Raw genomic sequence first — 25,679 nt, forward strand, 5'->3', positions numbered from 1 at the left:
AAAGGTAAAACTGTTAAAAGCCCTAGTTATTGCTAGCGTCTTGACATTTTCCATGCCAGCATGATCACAACCTGCAATTCAGTCATATAACGGAAACACAAGGTTAAGATTGAGAATTTGACTTGGAAATTGAATAATGGCAGTTGTAATAATTTAGTTTCAAAAATCTCACTGAACCAGCCATAATACATTTTAATAACAAAATCTATTCCAATAGAGTATTGTGTAGGAAAGAACTGCAGATGCTGATTTAAACTGAAGATAGACACAAAATGCTGGAGTAGCTCAGCAGGACAGGCAGCATCTCTGGATAAAAGGAATGGGTGACATTTCGGGTCGAGACCCTCCTTCAGACAATAGATGTATTGTTTATATTACAGCAGTTGTAACACGGGTTTGATTGAAAGAGCTGCAATTTAGAAGAGCAGAAAATACCCAAAAAATGCACCGAAAGATGATAATTTGAGTCTATGTACAAAACTTATCAGCATCTTTCAGTTACAGGAAAGTTTGCACATTTATGTTTTTTCTCCACATGTTTTTCTTTCACCTCCCCTCATTATAATCAGTTAATCCACAGCTATTCAGTGCTGATTGAGCCAGCAGGATCGGCATATAGAGGGGATTCCCATCTCATCTGAATAATAATTGACCAAAAAGGGAAATGATAAAAGACAAAAATATCAGCGCACAAATTTCAAAAGATCATATGCGTCGTGAAATTCGTACAATTGATCGCTTCAACCTGGGGACAGCTATGTCACTACAAACTCCCAGACTAGGTGTTGTGCCCTCTAATAAATGGACATAATAAAAGGTCAGCAGTAGGTTACTGAACCTCGATTATGTTATTCAATCTGAAAGAGCGCACAAACTGGCTGTAATTTATCACAAACAGCAAGTGCTTTCCAATAGCTATGAAGACCCTTCTACCAAACATTGGAGACAGGCATCATTCAATTGTGCAAGGGCAATTAAAGCAGTTTTGCTTATTGTGGCTTCTGTTTCTCATTTTAGAAATGGCTGGAAAAACTCAGCAAGTCATCATTCTGTAAAAAATATCAAGCTTGCTGACTCGGCTTGACATTACTGGCTGCTGGTGTCTTGAATTATGGTTCTCCAGAGTTTTGATCTTTGATGTGCCTCGTTCACTATTTTTCCAATAGCAAGGATAACACAAAAGCAGAAAATGCTGGAAAAATACAACATTTCAGGCAGGCCTACACATCACATCACGATGAATTAGACTTTGCCTAACGTTGATTCTTGGGTTCTAATCAAAGTCTATCATCAGGAAATATGAAATGAGTTTGGGGCATCTCAATCCATTTCCAGGAGGGCAAGTGTCTCCAGTAAAAGATTGGCACTGATATGCAAAAAGGGACTGATATGGGATGTTGTACTTTGCTGCATGGAGACAGCAGTTTGTAAGAGGCCAGAATTTTAGCAGCCATGCAGTTGCATTCCATGAACTTCACAACTTTGTTTGGAAAGCCAGCCCGCTAATACCTCCAACATTACTTGCTGCATCCCCACTCCAGAGTATAAAAACAAAAAGCCATGTGGTGATAGTTAAACTCTTCCATTCTCCAGTACTAACATGACCCAAGTGCAATATTATTAGTCAGAATGGATACTGATCAATTGTATATATTTAAAAAATAATGTGCCAAGGCCTCGGGAATAAAACGGGATGTAGGACACTTAATTTACTCCACATCCCACATTTATTCCCCTATATTCTTCGATCTGAAGACTCGACATGAAATCTGAACATACGAAGGAAGATTATAATGCAACCAAGTAAAAGCATTGAAGGGATTCTAATGGGCCTCTCACTTAGGCGACTGCAGGAGACGTTACAGTTGCCACATGTTTGCTGGTGGTCGCCTTCATGGTCGTGAGGAGTTCCCACATTCTGGGAACTAGTCGTGGCCTCATTATGGTCGCCAAGAATTTTTCAACACATTGAAAAATTAGCGGCGACTGGAATGAAGCCGCCATGCAGAGTAGCGAGAATTCTCAAGCCGTAGGTGGGTCGCAAGGAGGTCCTAGTGGGTTGCCAGGAGGTCGAAGGTTCTGGTAGAGACTGTAGCCGGTGCTGACCGGTGAATTTCATTGGCTTATTGCGGAAAGAAAAACATAACCAGCAGTTTTCAGAACCAAAGATAACCGACCGGTAATGTTAAATGTCCGCCGAACTTCACAGCCATGTATCTCTGGCTTCTTAAATGTTGTCTGGCTTCTTAACAGTTGTCTCCACTCATTCTCTCTCCCCCCCCTCTTTTAAAGGACTTACCGTACACTGTGCTAGCCGTCTTAATTACAGCGCCAACCTTCCTGTTCATCGCGGTGTGTGTCTGCATCACCTTGGCTTTGCACCGTGTGAATTTCAGACAGCGCTCTCCCCCGCTTGCCCTGGCCCCCGCCTTTGCGGGTGTGTGTGTGTTCTACTCTGATAGTCGCCATTCCAGTTGCCGGTTTTTCAGGCGACTGCCGGCAACTTGACAGTCGCCTGAAAAATCGCCTAAGTGGGACAGGCCCATTAGAATACTTAGACTTGCCTAGACAGTGCCATCCATTTATCTGTGTGGATTAGAATCTTTTACTGGATCATATGAACATGGAACAAGCTTTTATTTATAATACAGCACGGAAGCATAATGTCATGAAACACTCACTATCTCACTCTGAATTGTTTATGTGCATCTATTTAAATTGAAGGGGAAAATAGTGTGCAAGGGGGCTTAGTGGACAGTTGAAAAGAAATACCACATGGCAATTACAAAAATGTTACCTATGGATTTGTCTGGAAATACAAGCTTACTTTGACTCCTGCAAAATAGTTTAGAGGTGCCCGGAGACAACTGGAAAAAATAAAATACCCTAAGCAGTCATTATTCAAGTACCTGCGTACGAATTGGAATATATTCATCAAGGACGTCCTGTAGAAGGTCTTCAAGATCTGCCATATCATCGAGGTTCAGGTGCATCCTGGGAGCTTCTGTGAATCTATTGATAAATTCATAACTACTGTTCTGCAGGTGAGATCTGAAAATCCCATCCCCCAAACTACCACTCGACTGAGAGCCCGAGAGAGTTGTCTTAACAGGAATTGGTAACTTGCTGCCTTTTGGGCTTTGTACTGGTCTGTATTCAACATTGCTCACTAAGCTGAGAACAAAGTCCAGCCTTTGAGAATGCAATGAAGGATTCAAGACTTGACCATCAGAGAAATCTGATTTGGGACTTTTGTCATCTTTAACACTTTTTTCTCCTTGTGTCGCTTGTCTACTGGATGCCGGACAGGGCTCTCCTGCTGTCCGGAGAGACTCCACAGAAGAGGCTGGAGACATTTTATCCAGAGAGTCAGCATAGACAGAAGTCCTAGATTCACATGGACCGATAGACATAGTTTCATGAATGACTGGCATTGCAAGTCCTTCCTCAGCAGTTACACTACCAATAGCACTACTCCCACACCTGGCGGATGCATCACAAGGAACAGTCTTTGCTAGCTTTCGAGGAACCTTGCAAACTGCCTCATAGTCCGCATCGTTCACACGCAATGCTGAGCAGCTGCGGCATTTCCGGGACTTGACGGTTGAGGATTCTGAAGTCTGACAGCTGTGAGTTTCCATAGCTTCTTCCCCATGTTCTGTCCAAGATTCATATCCTGAATAGACAAAATCATCCTGCAGCAGAGCATGGTATCGTACATCAGGTAGGTCTGAAATATCCACTGCAACATCCTCCCCCTTGGCATCAGTGCTCGGTTCTTCATTGGTTTTATGATAAAGGCTGGCAATGCAATGCTTGATCCGATCCTTTTCTGCAAGCAGCTTCTGTAAACGTTCAATGGACAGGGCCTCAATCCTTGCAATGACTGTATCAAACCTGTAGACACGATCCAACATGAAAGCACACTTGCTGCAAGCAAACTCTGCCTTCCCATCTCGGGATACCTCTTTGCTCAAGACATGGGATAGAATGACCTGAAGATTCAGTTTGGAAGCTGTGTGAAATATCCATCGTCTCTGGTTACCATACAGCTCCCGGGCACAAATCCTGCAAACTTCCTTCATTCTGGTGCCCACTCTTGTGATGACTGCACAGAGTGATAAAGTATACAAAGTCAAGATTAAAACTTAAATAAACGTTGCAATCTTCATTTATCCTACAATGTAAGGTTTTGCCGTTTGTCCAGTTTTCTCAATGTCAAAAAGTCAACTTGTTTGTACCATTAATAAATTAATGATTCAGAAGTGTAGTCTGAAATAATAAGGCAGGAGGAATTCCAACATTTATTTTTAATTTTGGTCTGTAATTCAGTTCGATGAATGGTTCTCTTTCTGGCACCAGTTCAGATAAATCGTGGTGTGGGCGCAATCTGGAACCATCTCCGGTGTAGAATGAACGCCTTACATCTCCATACAAATATCACGCCTTTAAAAATCTTCTTTTAAACATAAATACTCTGCAATAAAATATTAATGATAAATCAGCACCTCTTATAACTCCCTAATATGTTCTGTTATATAGTCTCCGTTAAACGATTCATAATATATTAGATGTAATTCCGGGTGAATTAAAAAGCAATCTGTGCTCGGGGGATTTCCGTGATTTCTGTTTTCGTCCCAACCCTCCGGGTTTTTGAATTTGGGGAATATTCGGGATTCAAATCAGCCAGTAACATCACGATCAATAGAGAAAACAACGGGGCCGGGAAATGCACAGTAGTCCGTATTGTTCAGGAGAATGTCCTTGCCCGATGGATAAATACTGGATAAATTGCGAGAAGAGCTCCTCTTCTGCCCCGGTAATTTCGGCCATGTCACGCCCCGAGGGAGACAGACAGACAGACAGATGATGTGACCGCCGCCCGTGTTCCTCGTCTTCACAGAGATGGAGGGATAGGAATTATCAGACCAGAGGCACCGCCCCTTGCGCCTCAACAAAGCCGCTGCCACCGGGTAACGGGACAGACTGTCGAGGATTCTCCATGCGGGTATCGGGTGAAATCAGGTGCCGTAAGGTGGGTTTCCTGGGTTCAACGCCCGCCTCTCCTACAGGGGAAGCCGCTGTTGCAACTCCTAACCCGGCAGTGATGTGGCAACAATGTAGCCGAGAGCGACTACGGCTTCCAGGGACCTGGGACCAACCACGTCGTTTCGGGGGAGAGTCCGTCTCATCTATTCGCTTTAAACTCAACCCGGCGTCAAACGCCTCGGTGCCAAGTACAAGCTTACAAAAATGAAACTATATTCAATTTCCGGTAGTCTTTAACGACGTTAAAAATTCAGAAATCCTCTTTAAGGAAAGGAGTGACCTTCATTGGCACCCGTCTGGGCGGTGGTAGAGCTCTCTTCCCAGCAGCGCGGCCGCGACTAGCAATCACCTCGTCTGTCTGTCTGTCTGTCTGTCGGCCGGCGATGTATTTACTGCCCTGGCTTTGATGTAGCGCCTCTGCCTCCCGAATAGCAGCTTACACGCAGAAATATACTTTGTACAGCAATCCCTTTGTACTCATCGCGAATTAGACCATCGCCGCTGCCAGTTTCAACGAGCCAGTTTTGACACAGAAAATCCACGTCGCGTTGTTGGCGCGCATTGTAGGAAAATCCCCAACAATTCACACTGCAATCGTTTTAAAAATACAACTGAACGTCTATTCTCTCAGCCCCCAAAATGCCGAGAGACTTTATGGGACGTCCCTATTTTCTTAATCCTACGTTTGATTAAAAAAACAACTAAATCCTACCAGATTCTGATAAGTACCTTTGGCAGAAGTAAATATTATTGTGTATTCAGCTGGCTAAACTCAGCACGTAAAACACACGTTTTTCATCGGCTTTAGCACCCTTCAACATTCTTTGCGGCCAAAAATGCAATCACTACAGATAAACAAAGAGCAGACATTCTGCACAAGGCAAGAGTACTCACCAATGGCAACAAAGGCACATACTGGTCTAGAAGTAAAAATAAAGAAGTGCAGATGCTAGTTAATACACAAAAGGACACAACGTGCTCGAGTTATAGCTGAGTCTCACGTTGCGAGTTGACACAAGAAGTATTCAAGAAGGAACTGCAGATGCTGGAAAATCGAAGGTACACAAAATTGCTGGAGAAACTCAGCGGGTGCAGCAGCATCTATGGAGCGAAGGAAATAGGCAACGTTTCGGGCCGAAACCCTTCTTCAGACTTCACATAAGAAGTAACCCGAGTTAAAACTCGTGGTAATAACGTACGATTAACGTACGGAACTCGTGGACGCAACTTAGAGACTGGTGGCGCTAACGGCAGGTACTCGTGTAACTTGTCGACTCTTCCAAAAAATCAAACATGTTCGAAATTTTCCACGAGTCAATTTTACTCTTGTGGTTAAGAATTGAAACATTTTAACTCGTTGTAATAACGTAGTGGCCCGTGCGTTTACCTTAGTGTATCGTGAGTCTACCGTGCAAACTCTTTAACTCAGCGGGCAGGCAGCAGCAGATTGTGGCTCCCGTCAGTTTCCCAACGACAATCACCTGTCATAACGCGAGAGAGATCATGCACTGTTGTAGGTCTCCTTTGCACGTCAGTGTTTCTTTCTTTCTCCACTCATTGTTGGCCCTATCTGTCACCACCCTCACCCACACCCCTCTGCTTCCCAGCCATGTGTGTGACCCCTTCGCTCCCCTCTCCAGCTCCCCGCCCATTGCACCGGTCGCGGGGGCTTTGCACTGTCTTCACGTCGGCGATGCCAGCAGGTCAGTGCCAGTCGCCCCGGGGAAGTCGCTCCTTTCAATTCGCTCTCAACTCCAGTCCCGTCCCGACCCCCTGGGAAACTGAAGGGAGCGACTGTAGACAGAATGATTGGGAATTTATCCTTAAGCATTTGAGTGGGGAAGAAGCTGTGCTTGAATCTGCTTGTGTCTAATTTCAAGTTTTGTATCTGCCTGACAGGATTGGAGCGAAGAGAGAATGTGTGAGCGGCCCTTGATTATGTTGGCTGCTTTCCCAAGGCAGGATGAAGTATGGATGGAATCGATGGGGTTGACATTGGTTTGCGTGATGGTTTGGGGCATTCACAGCCTTTGCCATGCCAAGCTGTGAAGCATCCTCATAGGATGCAATACAATACAATACGGTTTTATTCAATTCAAGTGAAATGAATTTGCCAGCAGCGGTACAATGATAAAGAACACACAATACACAATAAAAATTTAACATTAACATCCACCACAGCATTCATCACTGTGGTGGAAGGCACAAAATTGGCCAGTCCTCCTCCATTTTCACCCCGTGGTCGGGACCTTAACCCTCCGCAGCCGTTGCTGTGGGCGTCCAGATGTTCAGACAAGGTAAGTCCAGATAAGTCCTGAATCGGTGCCTCCCCACTGGAGACTGCAGCCAGAAGCACCGCAGACCGCAGGACCGGCGGTCGAAGCTCCCCTCCAGGGGTGATGGTAAGTCCACGCCATGTACACGGTAGAAGTTGGCCGCGGGCCAGTGGTGGTGGCTTCTTCTCCCGGGTCCCCCACGAGGGTTTCAGTATAGGAGTAAAGAGGTTCTTCTGCAGTTGTATAGAGCTCTGGTGAGACCACATCTGGAGTATTGTGTACAATTTTGGTCTCCTAATTTGAGGAAGGACATCCTTGTGATTGAGGCAGTGCAGCGTAGGTTCACGAGATTGATCCCTGGGATGGCAGGACTGTCATATGTGGAAAGATTGAAACGACGGCTTGTATTCACTGGAGTTTAGAAGGATGTGGGGGGATCTTATAGAAACATATAAAATTACAAAAGGACTGGACAAGCTAGATGCAGGAAAAATGTTCCCAATGTTGGGCAAGTCCAGAACCAGGGGCCACAGTCTTAGAATAAAGGGGAGGTCATTTAAGACTGAGGTGAAAAAACCGTTTTCACCCAGAGAGTTGTGAATTTATGGAATTCCCTGCCACAGAGGGCAGTGGAGGCCAAACCACTGGATGGATTTAAGAGAGTGTTAGATAGAGCTCTAGGGGCTAGTGGAGTCAAGGGATAAGGGGAGAAGGCAGGCAGGGATTATTGATAGGGGAGGTTCAGCCATGATCACAATGTATGGCGGTGCTGGATCGAAGGGCCGAATTACCTCCTCCTGCACCTATTTTCTATGTAATTACAGGAAACTATTTTTTTGTATGGTAAATTTCAAATCAATCACTTTGGAGGACAATCTGAAAAGAGAATATGAAATATCAGGTGATATTTCGCAGCTGAATTTCGATAGACAAGGCTTTTTTCATTAAAAGGGAATATTTGTGTTTAATTAGTTGAATACCAAGAATTTCTTGAACAGTAAAACAATGTCATCACGGGAAATCGTTCATATTGGTCACAGAACTATATTAATTTGTCAGTTATTTAAAGGATGTTCGGTAGTAATTCTAGTGAAATTAATATCCAACTAGTCCACATATCACATTCAGATCAGTGTGGAATGTAAAACACATATATTTCCCACCAATTAAGTATCATCTTACATAATATGTATAATAAATTACATATATGTTTAAGATGCCATAACTTCTGAAACAATTATTTCAATATTTTTCTGAATGTTTATTCTGATAGTTATTCTTGCCACAGCCCTGGCAATTTTGCCTGAGATAAATAACTGGTAAGTTTGTTTTCCATTGTTAATTGATTTTTAAACTTGGGTAAAAAATATGGTCAAAGCACTAGGAGAACCCCCAAGCTCTCTTCGAAATGATGCCATAAGAATTTTTTTTTACAAAACAAATAAAAAAGATTGAAGGTAGACACAAAATGTTGGAGTAACTCAGTGGCAGTGTACAGATCAGGAGAGAGATAAATTAAATGAACTGTATAGACAGATAACCTCACAGCAAAATTGGCCAATTCTGACATATAGAAAAAGTGAGCTACCTGATGCGTTGATATTGAGAAGTGAAGGCTAATCTTGATCAGTACAGGATTACCTGTACTAATCAAGAATCTGGCAATCTCCACCTAAAAAAAGATACCTTAGACTTGGCCTCTACAGGCTTCTGTGGCAATAATTTCCACAGATTCACCACCATCTGACTAAATAAATTCTTCCATATCTCATTTCTAAAGGTACAGTATGTCCTTTTAATCTGAGGCGAAGGGCTGGTCCTAGACTCTCCAACTAGTGGAAACATCCTCTCCACATCCACTCTATCCAGGCCTGATAGAGTGTCCTTTGTGCAGGTGGATAGTGCAGGTTCTCTGCAAAATGGTCACACAATCTGTGCTTGCAGAGAAGTCTGCATCATAATCATATAACCATATAACAATTACAGCACGGAAACAGGCCATCTCGGCCCTACAAGTCCGTGCCGAACAACTTTTTCCCCTTAGTCCCACCTGCCTGCACTCATACCATAACCCTCCATTCCCTTCTCATCCATATGCCTATCCAATTTATTTTTAAATTATATCAACGAACCTGCCGCCACCACTTCCACTGGAAGCTCATTCCACACCGCTACCACTCTCATGAGCAATGAGTGTACACACTTGTTTGGAAGATGTGCAAATGAATCATTGATTTATGGTTCGGTATGGTTTGTGTCATCTGTTTCCTCTTTCTCATGCTGCCTTCAATAATTATTGTCCAGGTGACGCTATTAATATGGAAGACCTGTCTCGCCCTGTCATTGATATTTGTTTTGTTCGATCCATCCCTACCACATCACTGCAACCTATACCTTGTTTCCTCACTTTCCCAGTTCTGATGAAGAGGTTTTGACTTGAAATGTTAATTCTGTTTCTCTTACATAGTTGCTGCCTGAATTGTGTGTTTCCAGCAAGTTCTATTTTTATTTTGGGACTAGGTGATCTTGGTGGTTAACAAGAAGTAGAATCAAACAGCATTGTGTCAATTAACTTTTCAATGTTGCATAAATTGAGCACCACCAATTCAAATCAAATATAGTATCAACATAAATACATTAAACCTGATAGAGTCATAGTCATAGAATAATACAGTGTGGAAACAGGCCCTTTGGCCCAACGTGCCCTCACCGGCCAACATGTCCCAGCTACACTAGTCCCACATGCCAGCACCTGTTCCATATCCCTCCAAACCTGTCCTATCCATATACCTGTCTAACTGTTTCGTAAATGTTGGGTAGTCCCTGCCTCAACTATCTCCTCTGGCAGCTTGTTCCATACACCCACCACCCTTTGTGTGAAAATATTACCCCTCAGATTCCTATTAAATCTTTTCCTCTTCACCTTAAACCTATGTCCTCTGTTCCTCGATTCACCTACTCTGGGCAAGAGACTCTGTACATCTACCCGATCTATTTGCCTTATGATCTTATACACCTCTATAAGCTCACCCCTCATCCTCCTGCGCTCCAAGGAATAGAGTCCCAGCCTACTCAACCTCTGCCTATAGCTCAGACCCTCTAGTCCTGGCAACATCCTCGTAAATTTTCTCTGTACACTTTCCAGCTTGACAACATCTTTCCTATAACACGATGCCCAGAATTGAACACAATACTCTAAATGTGGCCACACCAATGTCTTACACAACTGCAACATGACCTCCCAACGTCTAACTCAATACTCTGGCTGATGAAGGCCAATGTGCCCAAAAGCCTTTTTGACCACCCGATCTACTTTTTGACCACCCGACCACTTGTGCTCATAGATCCCTCTGCTCTACAACACTACCCAGAGCCCTATCATTCAATGTGTAGATCCTGCCCATGTTAGACTTCCCAAAATGCAACACCTCACATTTTTCTGCATTAAATTCCATCAACCAATTGATCAAGATCCGGCTGCAATTTTTCACAACCATCTTCACTATCTGCAAAACCACCCACTTATGCCAATGCAGAGCAATCACATTGCATATTCTTATTGTTCATGTAATAAAAAAAATGTAGTCCTACCTGCATTTCTTCTTGTGTTCGCAACTTTTCACTGTCCAATTCATCTTGCAATTCCTAACATATAGAGAACCAATTATTTAATGTGGGACTGGATTAGTTTGGTTATAGTGTCATAAAGTTGTACAGCACAGACCCTTCCACCCACCATGTCCATGCCAACCTTGTTGCCCATCTATACTAATTCAATTTGCCTGCATAAGGACCACTCCTTCTATGCTTTTCCAATTTAAGTAGCTGCCTAGATACAATTTAAGACTACATTTAAGAAGTATCAAATTGCTCTATCTCTTCTGGCAGCGCAATCCAGATGTAAAGAACTTCATTCCATATCTACTTTCTATAAAGAACTTACCTTTCAGATTCCCTGAAAACATCTTCCTCTCACCATAAAAGTACACCCTCTTGTTTTAATACCTCTATCGTGGGCAAAAGACCATGACCATCTACCTATCTGTACCTCTGTTAATCATATAAACTCATATCAGATGACTCCTCAGACACCTTCATTCAAATCTAGCCTATCCAATTTCTCCCATGACTAAAGTCCTCTAATCCTGGAACCATCCTGGTGACTTAAGAAACAGTGGATACAAGAATCTTGAGTGAAAACAAAAGGCTGATGAACTCAGTAAGTTAGCCATCATCTTTAGAGGTATGGACAAGAAGGGTCAAGACCTGAAACATCACCTGTTCATTCTCACCACAAATGATGTCTGACCCGCTGAGTTCATCCAGCCTTTTGTTTTTTGCTCAACATTCTGGTGAATTTCTTTTTCAGAATTTTCTTGCATTTTTGTTGTACTTGTTTCTCTCCCTGTTGTTCACTTAATGTTGTTCACTTAATAACTATCATCACCCTTTCCTCATTTTCAGGAAAATTTAAGGATGGCCACTTAATGAAGCTAGAATGATGATTATCCTGTAAGTTACCTGAGGAACATTTCAAATTGCAAACCTTATGCCTAGTAACCAGGTGAGACACTTCCTACTATTTTCTTTGCCACAAACATCCAACATTTTACGGAAATATTACCCCATCAGTCTGATCATGTTATACAATGATTGGCGGAGTTTGAAAATAGTTAGTAATCCTCAATTGTCTCACTTTAACTTGTATGTAAATGGAGTTTCCTGATTGTTCAGAATCTCTTTTGGAATTTAAAACACATGTAATATTGCAAATAATATTTTGGACAGGAATTACAATACTTTAGATCTTTATAAATCCTTGACCAAAATAATAATTGTAAGACATCCTCTTTTTTTTTCTTTCCTATGATGTCTGTTCAACTGGAATTTTGGGCAGATTGAAAACTCTGCCTCAATATGTATTTGGAATAAAGGAAATGCCAACTCTACTCCCTGTTCATTACTATTAAAACACAAAGTGCTAGTGCTATAACACCAGGATAAGTACTCAACCAAGAAAACCAAGCCCATGGCCAAAATTGTATCTAAACAACCTATACACACTTATCCAATGGGCCAATAACTAACTTCATATTCAGTAATAAGCTATCTACATGTTAACAAACACACAAGCTAAATGATTAACCTAGAAATCCAATCCTAATGCCACGTGAGAATCTAAAATGCCTTTACACAGTTGTGTGACAACAAATACTAGGTGTGTAGATCCCAGTCTATCATTGGACTAATCAAGTGGGCACTTCCCTTCACTGGTGTTTCAGTGAGTTAGGCCAACGACACTTCAGGAAGGCTCAACAGTTCTGGCATCCGGCTCAACACTTGCTTTCACCACCTATGCTACCAGTATGCACTACTAACTATGTACATATCTACTAAGTAAATGAAACTACCCTCTAATACCCAGATAAATAATAAACACCCAAGTCCCATCTTACACTTATCCTATCCCTCCATCAAACAATTGTAGCACCACTAATATCCAGCTTACATATAAAACTGGACAAAATGCACTTACTGAGCCTTTGTAGCGGGGAGTCCAGCCAAAAACTAATCAGACACGAGTTGCGTGAACGAGACGTGTTTATTCTCTCCAATACAGCTCCCTACTCCTCCCAGGTCACAGGCGTTGCCCGGCCTTAAATACCAACTCGGGTACCGACCCAGTGACTCGCGCCTCCCACACCAAGATGCCGCCCTCCAGAGCCGATGGTTCGCTGTGCCCATGTGTTGCCACCAGGTGCCGCCACACCTTATGCATTTGCTTTCTGTCCCCAACTAACAAAGTTTCTTCTGCACCAAATCCACCTACTGCCTTGATGTGCTGCCTTTAACATCTCTTATATGGCCTGACTCAAACTCTGCCAGCAAATTCCTAGCTCTGTGGTTGAGCACATTATGAAACCTCTACAACTCATCTCTAGCGGACCTACTCTTGCTTGCCATCCTTGCTGCTCAACTTCTGTTGCCAAATCTACATATCTAAGCTTTTTACTTTCATTAGCCTCATCCACTGAGTTCTTCCAAACTGGTCAGTTCTACAAAATACACTATCCGCTGACTAACTGGCATTAATCTGGGCTCAAACTGGTACTAATCATTTCCTACTGAACAACAGCAGAACAGGCGGCACGGTGTTGCTGCGGTAGAATTGCTGCCTTACAGCGAATGCAGCGCCGGAAACCTAGGTTCGATCCCGACTACGGGGGCTGTCTGTACGGAGTTTGTACATTCTCCCCGTGACCTACGTGAGTTTTCTCTGAGATCTTCGGTTTCCTCCCACACACCAAAGACGTACAGGTTTGTAGGTTAATTGGCTTGGTAAATGTAAAAATTGTCCCTCGTGGGAATAGGATAGTGTTAATGTGCGGGGATCGCCAGTGAGCACAGACCCGGTATGCCGAAAGGGGCTGTTTCCGCGCTGTATCTCCAAACTAAACTAAACTAAACTAAACAAGCTTTCCTCACAAAATTTACCGGCATTTCCCAATCATCACCTCCCCTTGGCTGACCTAACTCATGCCTGTCAGAAAACATTTCTCCTCTACCCTTTTCTCCCTCATGGCCAAAAGGAATAGCTAAACTCAGCCCTATTGCACACTGAATTCACTGTGCTTTCCTCCTCTCAATTGCTGCAGCTATACCGACCTTGACTAGTCTTACATCCTGACAAAATATGCTTTAACGTTGCCACCTCTGAACACAGGGAGGTTCTGTGGTGATAGGAGCACATCATATATAGCTCCTATAGGGAAATTTACATGACCTGCCTCCATGCATCACAGGCCCCACCAATTAAACGTCCTTTTCTCTACATTTTCCAATTCATCCACTGCCTCTGCTTAACCTGGGCTACTGCCCATATACATCTCACTGCTTCCACCTGACGATGTACCTGCCCCACATCTAATTTCCTCCTCTCTGTTGGCCCTGCCTTATTCCACACTAGTTTTTCTGTGCTAAGCCCCAAGTCTCCTTTCCCTTGTTGCACCCTACCAACAATGTCTATATGCCTCAGAGCTGTCTGTGCTTCCTGTATTGCCTCTACTTCCTCCCTGTAGTTACATTTGGCACCAGATTACTAACTAAGGTATCCTTGCTTCCTGATAATTGCAACTAACCTCACCTTAATGCTCATAAACTCCTCTGTTAGGCTAGACAATGGTAAATGGAGAATACCTTCCCCTTACAAAGCCACATTACTAAGACATCAAGGAACCTAACTATTCCCTAATATATGAACAAACCAATCTCTCAACCTTTTTCACCTTAGATATTGATACCTCAAATAAAGTTAACGGCATATCAACCTAGGCAATAACTCAAACTGCAAGCACCACAACTTCCACTTGCCTGGAAGCACTGACTTCTCTATCCTTTCTATCCTTTCTAAGCCATCAATATTTTCTCATGGGAAACAAATTATTGTTTTCTCCAAATGAACAAAAAAACGGCATAATTTTATTCTTACCGGCTGGGAGACAGTCCTCATTAAACCCAACCATTTAGGCCAACCATGTTTTAAACTATTTTGCTTTTTATATAAATTCTCAAACTGTAACTCTGCTGATGTTTTAAAATGCCTTTTATATTTGAATAAGATCCAAATATGGGGATCCATATTAGGGAGATATTCTAGATAGGGAGATAATGTTTTTAAAGTGAGTTCCTACAGCTCCCAACTCTGTGATGTTCTATTTAAGAAAGTATGTGCTATATGTAGCTGGCATGATTTTCGTGTTTAGAACACTCTGTTCCAAATGTGCCCTGGCACCATTCAGCAACTATTTTGCTGCTGCGTCACTGATTGTATTAGGGTTGCCTCTGACACCCATGCAGAACTCAATGATTTCAGCAACTTTACTATTAACTTCCATCCTGCCCTCAAATCCTCAAATGTTCTTGGACTATCTCTGACACTTCCCGCCATTTTCTCCCCTTGAGGATTATGTGGTGTGAATACATTAATTTAATAAAGTCAGATTTAAAGCAATTATCATAGATGTAATACCAATTAGACATGGACATGTGATTAAATTATAACATTGACTTTTATGTTATTTAAACCAATACTTACCTCAACTTCATTTTCTTTCTGACATGGAGTGTCATTTAATTCTTCTACATGGAGCTCCAGACATCCGACAAGATTATCCATCACTTTCTGATTTTCATCATTTAAATGACCTTTCTGAATATCTTTATATCTTAGTGCTTGGGTCAGGTGATCAATAATTCTGGAAGATCATAAAAATATTTAGTTTGAAATTCCTTAAGAAAAGTATGCAGGCATTTAATCACAATGAAATATATACAGTTAAACACTCTAAGGGAATATCATTGCCTTCAGTGGTGGAATACTGCACTCTTGTGTTGGATTGCATTTATATTAAATGCCTGCAGGCTAAAAAAGTAAACTGCTGTTGCACTGTGATTCAATGGATCCAATAAGTACAGTACATCTAAATATGCAGCACCACTTAGATGTCCTATTTTTGGGACGATTTTGTACCAGAAGAACAATTACTTCAATATTGTTCAGAAAAACATCTTGCTAATGTTGTTGTACTTGCACTTAAAACTTTGCAGTGAACTATTAAGATTAGTTACACAACACAAATACAAGACTTTTAAGATTTTGAATACCAACAAAATTATTGATATTTACAATCTACAATTCTACAATTAAAGATATTTGCAGAAGTTCTGTTGATCATTTTTGTTGACAATGGACATTGCATAAAAAGTATGAAATTTATTTGCATGTGACAAAAATAGCATAATACTTATGTACAGCATTATCACAAAGATTTTTAAAACAGTATTGAACACATTGAAATGCATATGGATTACAGTTACAGATTTTTCTGGGCAAAATTACTATCTATTTTAAACCGTTTGGAAATTCCAAATCAAAATAACCATCTTTTAGCTTTTATGCATTAATTTGTTAAGTTTTACAGATGAACCGTGGAAAAAGGCCCTTTGACCCACGGAGTCCATGCCAACCATAACTTATCACCCCCATACACAAGTTCCAGTCCTAACACACAAATACATATGGATTTACAGTTACAGATGCCAAAATACTATCTATTTTAAACCGTTTGCAAATTCCAAATCAAAATGTTTTAGCTTTTATGCATTATTTGTTAAGTTTTACAGATGAACCGTGGAAAAAGGCCCTTTGACCCACAGAGTCCATGCCAACCAGCGATCACCCCCATACACTAGTTCCAGTCCTACACACAAGGACAATTTACAGATGCCAATTAACCTACAAACCTGCACATCCTTGGGATGTGGGAGGAGGGCGGAACACCACGAGAAAACCCATGCAGTCACAGGGAGAACGTGCAAACTCCGTACAGACAGACCAGTGGTCAAGATCGAACTCGGGTCTTTGGTGCTGTACGGCAGCAGCTCTACCTCTGTACCACTGTGCCATTAGGTTAGGAACTAAATATTCTTCGTCACAAGAGGATAACTCTCTGATTATCTTTAAATAATGCTTTGGGGGCCTAGAGATTTGCTGGAACATTCAACAACTCACTTTGTTTCAGTTCCATCCAGGAAAGTTGGCCTTGATTATGCACATCATCACAATAACATTTATGAAAATGAACAAGCAGAGGGGAACCTCTGAATATGTGTTTTGCAGTATATTTGGAGAGAAAAGGAGCAGCAAAAAATTTCAGATTCATGCATCACCCATCCAAACCAGTGCTTTTATTGCTATAATAATTCAACATAGGTTTCCTGCATTACCTATCCTTTTCCATTAAAATATTTTCATTATTTTCCCACACTTTTAGCTTCTCCTGGTTTCCCAAACTGCAGTCATTCAGTTTCTTCTCCAGTTCAAGAGATCTTAGTTTCTCAGTCTGCACAATAGCAGTCATCTTTTCCACTTCATTCTTGGCCATTCGGGCTTCCTGTTTGAAACAACACAGAAAGACATTGTAGCTTTCTTCAAGTTTTGTTTTTGAATTTACAAATCTCAAATAAGTTAGAGATCCATGTTTGTCTCAGTCAGGTAGAATCTTTTCCTTTTTTGGTTGCTACCTTCACAAAAAGATATAGGGATATACATTAAAACACATAGTGCTGGAGTAACTCAGCGGGTCAGGCAGCACCTTTGGAGGGCATCGATAGGCAGGCTTTCAGGTCATCATTGAAACATCACCGATCCATGCCCTCCAGAGTTGCTGCCTTACCCACTGGGATACTCCAGCTTTGTGTTCTATTCCAAGATTCCAGCATCTATAGTTCCCTGTGTCTCGGGATGTACATTGTCATAGTGCCAATGCAAAATGTGTGAATCCCAATGGAATCCCCGTATTGAACTCTGCAGTCACTTTAACAATATGAACAATGTATATCCAACAGAAGCAAAGGGAATAAGAAAGTGAAGGATTATATATTCATGAATTAAAATTATTTCACATAATGGCACAAATGACATCCAGGATTTATTTCTTCTTCTGCCTTTAGACGTCTCAATTTTCCATTGGAAATGCAGAAAGACTTAACTGAGGAATAAAACTAAGATCAAACCAACAACAATTTATTTTCATGCATGCTATGTTTACTACAGTGTCAGTACGTACACAGTCCTGTCTCTCTATCAAGGCTATTTGAAAAGAGGACATCACTAAGTAGAGGGGAAACAAACTTCTGCATGGTCCTTCACTCTGGAATGTGGCTGAGGGAAGAAAATAGAGCAGAGAACTAAACTTGTAATCTTCTGACTTGATGATGTTCAACAGTCATGACCATAAATGTACATAATTATTTTAAAAGAATAAGGGGATTATTGTAACTCTTTTCAAAAATGAGAGAAATCCATTTGCCGGCTGGATCAATGATACGATGATTAATTTAATCTTCTCATCTGTTTGTGATGTTACATAAAGTTCTGATCCACATGGGAATGATAATGAAGGACATCATGGACTGAAGCAACGGTGCTTCCAGATCTTTACCCACCTCTTGCAGAAGCTGAATCTTATTCTGCAATATAGCTTGAACATGCTCAGTCTCCTGGTGCTTCTGTTCATATTCCTGGTGGATCTCAGCCTCATTTTGGTTGCTGAATGTTTCTACTGTTTTCCTGAAAAGCACAAAATAAGAAGAAAATTACAATTTATTCTCATATTAAAGGATAATAATCGATGGACAGACTTATTAAATGAAATGTTCAGAAAGGAATTGCAGGTGCTGGTTTAAACCCGAGATAGATACAAAATGCTTGAGTAACTCAGCGGGACAGGCAGCTTCTCTGGAGAGAAGGAATGGGTGATGTTTCAGGTTGAAACCCTTCTTCAGACCAGTCTGTGGAAAGGGAAATGAGAGATATGTTTATGTTATGAGAGGTGTTTGGTAATAGACAAATGTTTTCTCGATAAATGGAACTTCCATTTCTATTTTTCACTTTCCTTCTTATCAACGTTTTTGTAGGAAAGAAACATCAATGCATCCCACTAATGTTTGGTTTATTATTTAGATCATGATTATTTTGTTAAGTCAATAAAGTTAATATAATATTATTTTATATGTTGTTCACAAGCTTAGAATGTTGCGATTTCCTGGGATTCCTATTCATTCCGATTTACAATTCTCATAGGTAGCATCCTCAGTATTATGGATAGTGGAAACTTTTTATTCAATGTATACTTTCTATCAACAGTGGAAGTCTCTTGGACAGAAGAATAATTGATCTTCAGTTTTATTTTCATATGATATGCCTGGTCTTCTGTTGACTTGAGTTCAATTTCTGTTCTGGAGAATGGGACAGCTAAACTGTGCAATAACCCAAGGTAGGTAATTCCATGCACGCTGAGATCCTCTGGAAACACAGCCTCGTTGATGATCAATATTTATACCCTTTTGTTATCTGTATGTGCACGGATACCAAAAGGTAGGATGGGAAATCACTCTTCAGAAACAGGTTGAAGGACAAATCAGCATGTGGTTATGTAAATTCCTGAATGGATAGCAATGACAAACCACAACGCATCAGAGGACCATTAATATTATGTGTTAGTACCCAGACTGTGTTTATTTTCCTAGTCTGCCTCATAGATTGTAGCAGGAATATCAAAAATATTTTAGTAAACTGACCCTGCATATTGAGACAAGCATCTGAGCACCTGAAAAGCAGCAGTTTGAACACAATTCTCCAGAGCCTTTATAAATTACGTCATTACTATCTTCTCCACATCTTTGCAAATAATATTGATGCGTATAACTGTGTACAAGTATGGAAGCCTTACTGAACTTTTTCTCCAGCTAACACTGCAAAACATCACCATTCAAACTTTGCATGGATCTAAACTATTCCACTGCACACACTCTTTTTCATCTTCTCATTAGCCTGCACTCAGAAGAAAGCCATGTTTTGCTGCGAATGTAGTTAGGACTGTTGACAGGTTCCTGTTGCATACTCAATGGAGTCTGCAGCTGTCATTAACTATTAATACAACACTACGATGTGACCAGGGAAGAGTAGGGCCGTGGATGCAATACTGGAGTACACACTCTCGGTGGATTTCCAAAATTCCTTCTGTCTCAGTTACACAAGGTTTGATGACAGATTATCTCAGCAAAGGAGAATACTGAAAACAACAAACTGTTTACAGAGGGCTTGTTCCAATACTGTGGCTGACCATGCTTCTAACCACAGATGACCATCGTTGCCAGTGACATTTTTGGGTCACAAATAAGTTTAGTTGCAGTAAAGTCGAACTTGGCACTGTGTTTCATTTGGAAGTCCGTGAAAGCTTGCAATTCATTCCGTAGCATAGAAGTTGGCAACAAATACATAATTTTCAATATTGTTTAATTTGGATAAAATACCTCAAATCTCAAAACTCTCAATCTAAAAGGGGGCTCAAGAGAGGGGCTTGATAGATTGGGACTGTTTTCGTTGGAGCATAGTTGTTTCCCCAGGGTAGAGGTTTCTAAAACTAGAGAGCAGAGGCAGGCATAAGGTGAAAAGGGAGAGATTTATGAGTCGTCAGGGGTAAAATTTTCATTCAGATGGTAGTCCGTATCTGGAATGAGCTGCCAGAGAATGCTATAGAAACAGATACAATTACAACTTTCAAAGGACATTTGAACATATATATGTATCGGAAGGTTTTAAAGAAATATGGGCCAAATGGAGCCAAATGGGATGCCCAGAATGCCCATGGGCAAGGTGAGCCAAGTCTACATTATTAAGGTCAAATGATCCCAAGTGGTACAAGAAATCTATCTACAACTTGCGCATAGCCATTAAGAATGCCAAGAGGCAATTGTGGACTAAGCTGGAGTCTCAAGCCAGTGACCTGTAGATTGTGGAAAGGCTTGCATGCTATAACATTCTACAAAGCAAAGGCATACAGGATTATAGCAACAACGGGTCCACCCCAATGAACCCAAATGATTTCTATTCCCGCTTTGAGCAGAAGTTCAGTGGAGGAACGTCATCTGCCCTGAAATCTCTGCAGCTCCGACTACTTACTTAATAGAAACCTGATGATGGTGAAATAAACTGCCTGATGAAGTAGTTGAGGCAGCAACAATAACAACATTCAAAAGTCATTTGGGTAGTTACATGGATGGGAAGGGTTTAGCGGGATATGGGCTAGGAATTGGCAAATGAGACTAGCGTAAATGGGGCATCTTGGTCGAGTTGGACCGAAGGGCCTGTTTCCGTCTGTTTGGCTCGATGGACTCTATGATGACTCTAATTGTAATCTGTTCTTCTAATTCATGTAAAATGTTGAGCCATATCATTTCAGAATTCTGAGAACATTCGGCTTCTGAATGAACAAAAATTGAAGAAATAATTTCATCCAAACCAACTGAAAGAAAGGCCCTCAGAAAAATGCTGGAAATATTCGGCAACTCAGCCAGCAGCTGTGGAAAGGACACAATGTTAACCTTTCAGAACTGGGTCTCTGACTTAAAACATTTATTCTGTTTCTCTTTAATATTTAATAGGCCGTCAATCAGTTCTCTTTCTAAATGCAGCATGCTAAGTTTCAATTTTATTGTGTTGTAAGATCATAAATTACATTTAATTCGATCCTTACATTTTCTCTCTGAACGAAGATTCTCACGTGACATTTTGAGCAGTTATACCATCCACGTCAATTGCCCATGGCATGCGTTATGCTTTTGTTCAAAAATCTTGTCTATCTCCAAAGCTATAAATATACACTGAGCACAATTCCACCCCCACCCCTCACACACAAGAACTTGTTCACTGTAAAAGCCACCGTACAATCCATTTAATACACATAATTCAGATGTTTGCTTGCATATTCTTTCCTTCTATCTTTTACAATCTCATTGTCCTCCAATATATCCCTATGTGAGCAAGTCTTCAGATTACTGCAATCCTCTGAAATAGGCATTTACTCTGTTCTTGGCTGATTGCAGCAGTAGACAAGAGATTGACAAGAAATTACTAAATCCTTTAAATTAGCTGAAATTTATGATAAAGCCCATTCCCTCTACCAATGTTCGTGAATGATATCTGATGACAGTCTATCGTTAAGTAATGGAAGTAACAGGTCTAGCTATGTAAATGTTGACTTGAATGTTGTTCATTGCATATTTCTGAATTTTTGATTTGATATTTATATTTTATATAAACATTTATATTTTACAAAATCATTAAAAATAACTTGCAAAATAAAGTAGCAAGTCTGTATATATAAACTATATACATGGAGAACTGCAATTTTCACTTTGTGCATGAAAGTGTATGCCAGGCTTGAATGTTGCCTTGTTGAAGGTACATGTGTATCTTTGACAATGCAACATTCAAGTTCCGGAAGTGGCGGCGCTGCCAAAGCAGCTGCGACTCGCCTACAGTCCGTCTGTCTTTCCTTTTTTTAGTTTCCTTTTGTCTTGTTAGATGTATGTTTTAGTCTATTTTTAGTTGTGTATATGTGGGGGGTGGGGGAAACTGTTCCTACTAAATCTCTTCCTTCAACGGGAATGTGACCTTTTCCTTGTCTCCATCTGCGCTGAGACCCAATATCGTGGAGCTGGTGGCCTCAAAATGGAATCGACCTTGGGACGTCCGATGGCAGAGCCTGTGGACAAGCTGGCTGACTTCGGAAGCTGCGGTGGCGCTGTGGCTGCGACCCGACTTCGGAGCTTCGGAGGCTTCGGCCGCAGGCCCTGTGAACGATAACATCAGGAGCTTGCAGGTCCCTGGTTGGTGAACGATTTTCGGGAGCTCCCGCAACAGCAGCTTTGTCTGCTGGACTGGAGGGTGGCGGCTTTGTCCGCTGCGAGTCACGGAGTTTGAATTGGCCCGTTCGCGGAGGTTAAAATCGACCGCTGTATTTACTATCACCCAGCGGGGGCTTCAACATCGAGAGCCCCGATTGCCTCGACGCAGCGGGACAACAAGCGCGGATGAGATACGACTTTTTGCCTTCCATCCCAGTGAGGAGGTGCCTGGAGATACACTGTGATGGATGTTTGTGTTAAACTGTGTTCATTGTGTGTTTTGTTGCTTTTTTCTGTCATGACTGCAAGGTACGCCATTTCGTTCAAACTTAATGTTTGAATGACAATAAAGGAAATTAAATTCAATTCAATTCAATTCAAAGTCAAATGTTGAAATATTAGAAAATAAATAAGTGTAGTAGTGAAAGCTTAGTTGCAGCATTCCTGATGTGGAATAATGCCATGTTTTGAGTAGCATTTCTGCAGAACCTGTCGCAGTTCACAACACTGCTGTGGGACTACACAGATAGGAAGATGGGTAGCACCCATAATGTGATAGGAACATATGCAGAAACATATAATTCGGGAATATGCTGGGCAATTCACAATGGACAGCAATAAAAATTGAAAACAATGAAAATTCTAGTGGGAATCAAAAGCTGGTAGTTGGAAATCTGCAAATATTGAAGACATTCAACCATTTAGGCAGCATCTTTGGAACGAGAAACAGAGTAAACAGGTGGCACAGAGTTACAAAAAGCATGTACCTCGGAAGGTAGAAAAGCTCAAAGTTCAACGTTTCTAAATGTTAATGTAAATCACTGAGGCTTTCTGCAGCAGCATTATTGGAGCTCACGTTACTTGGTCATCAGCAGCGTGAGAGGAAAAGCAGGTGTGTCAACTGATGGGGAGTTTGTATGATCACCCGCAGGAACATTCTGCACCAGAACCATTTATGGTAACATGCACCCTGTGCAGCTGCACTGCCAGCTGACTCTGCAACCGGGAAAGGTGAACGATACTTGTAAACATTAATAAAGCAGATTGAATTATAATGCACCAGCAAACCAAAAATAACACAAAGGGCAAGGGCAAAATAATCTTACTTTGTCGGACCTTGTCTATCCAAAGAGATTGATTCATTTGTTAATTAGCGCAGAAATGATATAAGCAGTAAACAGTATCAGGAGAATAGGATCTCTACCTGTCTCTATCAAGTTTACCTTGCTGATTCTTACTGTCCCTCATGTCTTTGTTTGTGCTTTCATGTCACTCCTTTTCTTCTCTTGAACTCCCACATTCAACTCATGTTATTTTAACCTCTAAACATTTATCTTCTGTATTTTACTTCCTATTAACCCTCATTCTTATCGCAAACCTCACTGCACCCCTCACTGAACTATCCCTGTAATCCTTGTACATTTCCTGCTGCCCTTTCCTCTAAGTAATGTATCCACAAGCATCAATGGCATTCACTTGCTTCCGTCAAAGGTTACAGACAATGAACTCTCCTTCATTGCTTGAATGCGATGGAGTTTCTTGAGATGATTTGCAGCAGGCTGTCATAGCCACTCCTATGGAGATCAATCTCCCCATATATAAATTAGTGCACTTCTACTGAAGAGTGTCAATTAAATAGAAATTTCCATCCCCTTATGTAAAAGTCCTGGAGGAAATTCGATTGAGGATTCATCCTGAGTATATCCTTTCACCTCTCAACATAAATGACAAAAGTTTTCAATGAGATACACGTAATTAGCTAAATATTGACAAAGTGGTCAAAGGAAGGGTTTAGTAGGATGAAAAACTCTTATCTGCCCAATGCTGCCCCACCAGCGATGCTTATTAGCAAAACTGGTTCAGATCTTACAGTGATAGACACAAAATGTTGGAGTAACTCTGCGGGACAGGCAGCATCTCTGGAGAGAAGGAATGGGTGACATTTCCAGGTCAAGACCCTTCTTCACCTTACAGTATTCCAAGTTAAAAGAACAAAACATATTTGATGAAAATGGATGAAATACTAAAAAAATAAATGATTGAAGGAGCATAACCACTATTTTCAGAATTTGATCTACATGGGTCAGTGAATGGGGAAATATATTTGTTAAATGCACTCTGCTGATTGTCTTTGATCAAATGTTCCCCAAGCCAGTCTTCCATTATACAAACATTCTGCAACTGCCCACAGATGGTTTCTATTCTGTGACATCTGCAAAGGGGATTATTTCCAAATCAGCATGAATCAGAAAAAAATGCAGCTGTATAATAAAGTATGGACAAGACTCGGATTTAAATAAAATCAAATTATTTTTGTCCAATTTACAAGCCAGAACATCATTTAAATGCCAGCATAAATCAATTGTCATTATTTCTTTGTTAATTTATTTACAGCATTAAAAGAGCCTAGTTCCTCAAGTAGAGTTAATCTCAATTAATTATATGAAATTGATAGATTTTCACCAGACAAGGCAGATGGGTGAATTGAATGTATAGATCAGCCATGATCTCAATAAAAGAGCAGGACAGGCCCAAGGGCTAAATTGGCCAATTCCTGTTCCAGTGTTCCCAATCCCAATTTACTGGCATGCTATTTAAGAACAGTTTATTACAGATGGCCTTAGCACCACTTGCCTGAGGGAAAGGAAATATCAGCCAGGATGCCTGTTCCTGATCGCTATCGAGTGACTCTGGTGGAATGTACTGTATCTGTGCTGACTTCAGGGAATAAACCCAGAGCAGATTTGAATACTCTTCCTGACGAATGGCTAGCATTGAGAAACAGAAAGCAATCATGTGCGCTTTTAAAAAAGGAAGAGTGAAAAGCAGGGTGTTAATCAGAAAAGCTGTATTCTGCCTTGCAGAGGAAATATTAAATCAAAGCTGACAGAAGTGTATAGCTCCTCTGTATTCTGTAAGCAAGAAATAGATGGAGATTGCTTCACATACGATAATGGAAGATGAATCGTATATGTTTTCATTTCGCTTTAAGCGTTCTGAAAAAAATATTGAAACCGTTCTGACATTTGATATTGATTTTAGCGAGGAAACAGCTGGTTATATCAGGTTTCATCTGCCTGGAATCTGTATAATATAATCTCG

At 41.1% G+C, this 25,679-nt stretch overlaps 1 protein-coding gene across 1 annotated transcript in view; it reads right to left on the reverse strand.

Moving 5' to 3' along the window:
• pde4dip (phosphodiesterase 4D interacting protein) overlaps nt 1–25,679 on the reverse strand; it is a 364,533-nt gene that overhangs the window by 123,550 nt on the left and 215,304 nt on the right. Inside the window, 4 exon segments of the mRNA XM_055642108.1 lie at nt 10,917–10,970; nt 15,421–15,580; nt 17,112–17,278; nt 18,333–18,456. Of these exon segments, the coding sequence (XP_055498083.1) occupies nt 10,917–10,970; nt 15,421–15,580; nt 17,112–17,278; nt 18,333–18,456 (505 nt within the window).

This window comes from Leucoraja erinacea, chromosome 10, assembly GCF_028641065.1.
Source record: "Leucoraja erinacea ecotype New England chromosome 10, Leri_hhj_1, whole genome shotgun sequence".
NCBI lineage: Eukaryota > Metazoa > Chordata > Chondrichthyes > Rajiformes > Rajidae > Leucoraja > Leucoraja erinaceus.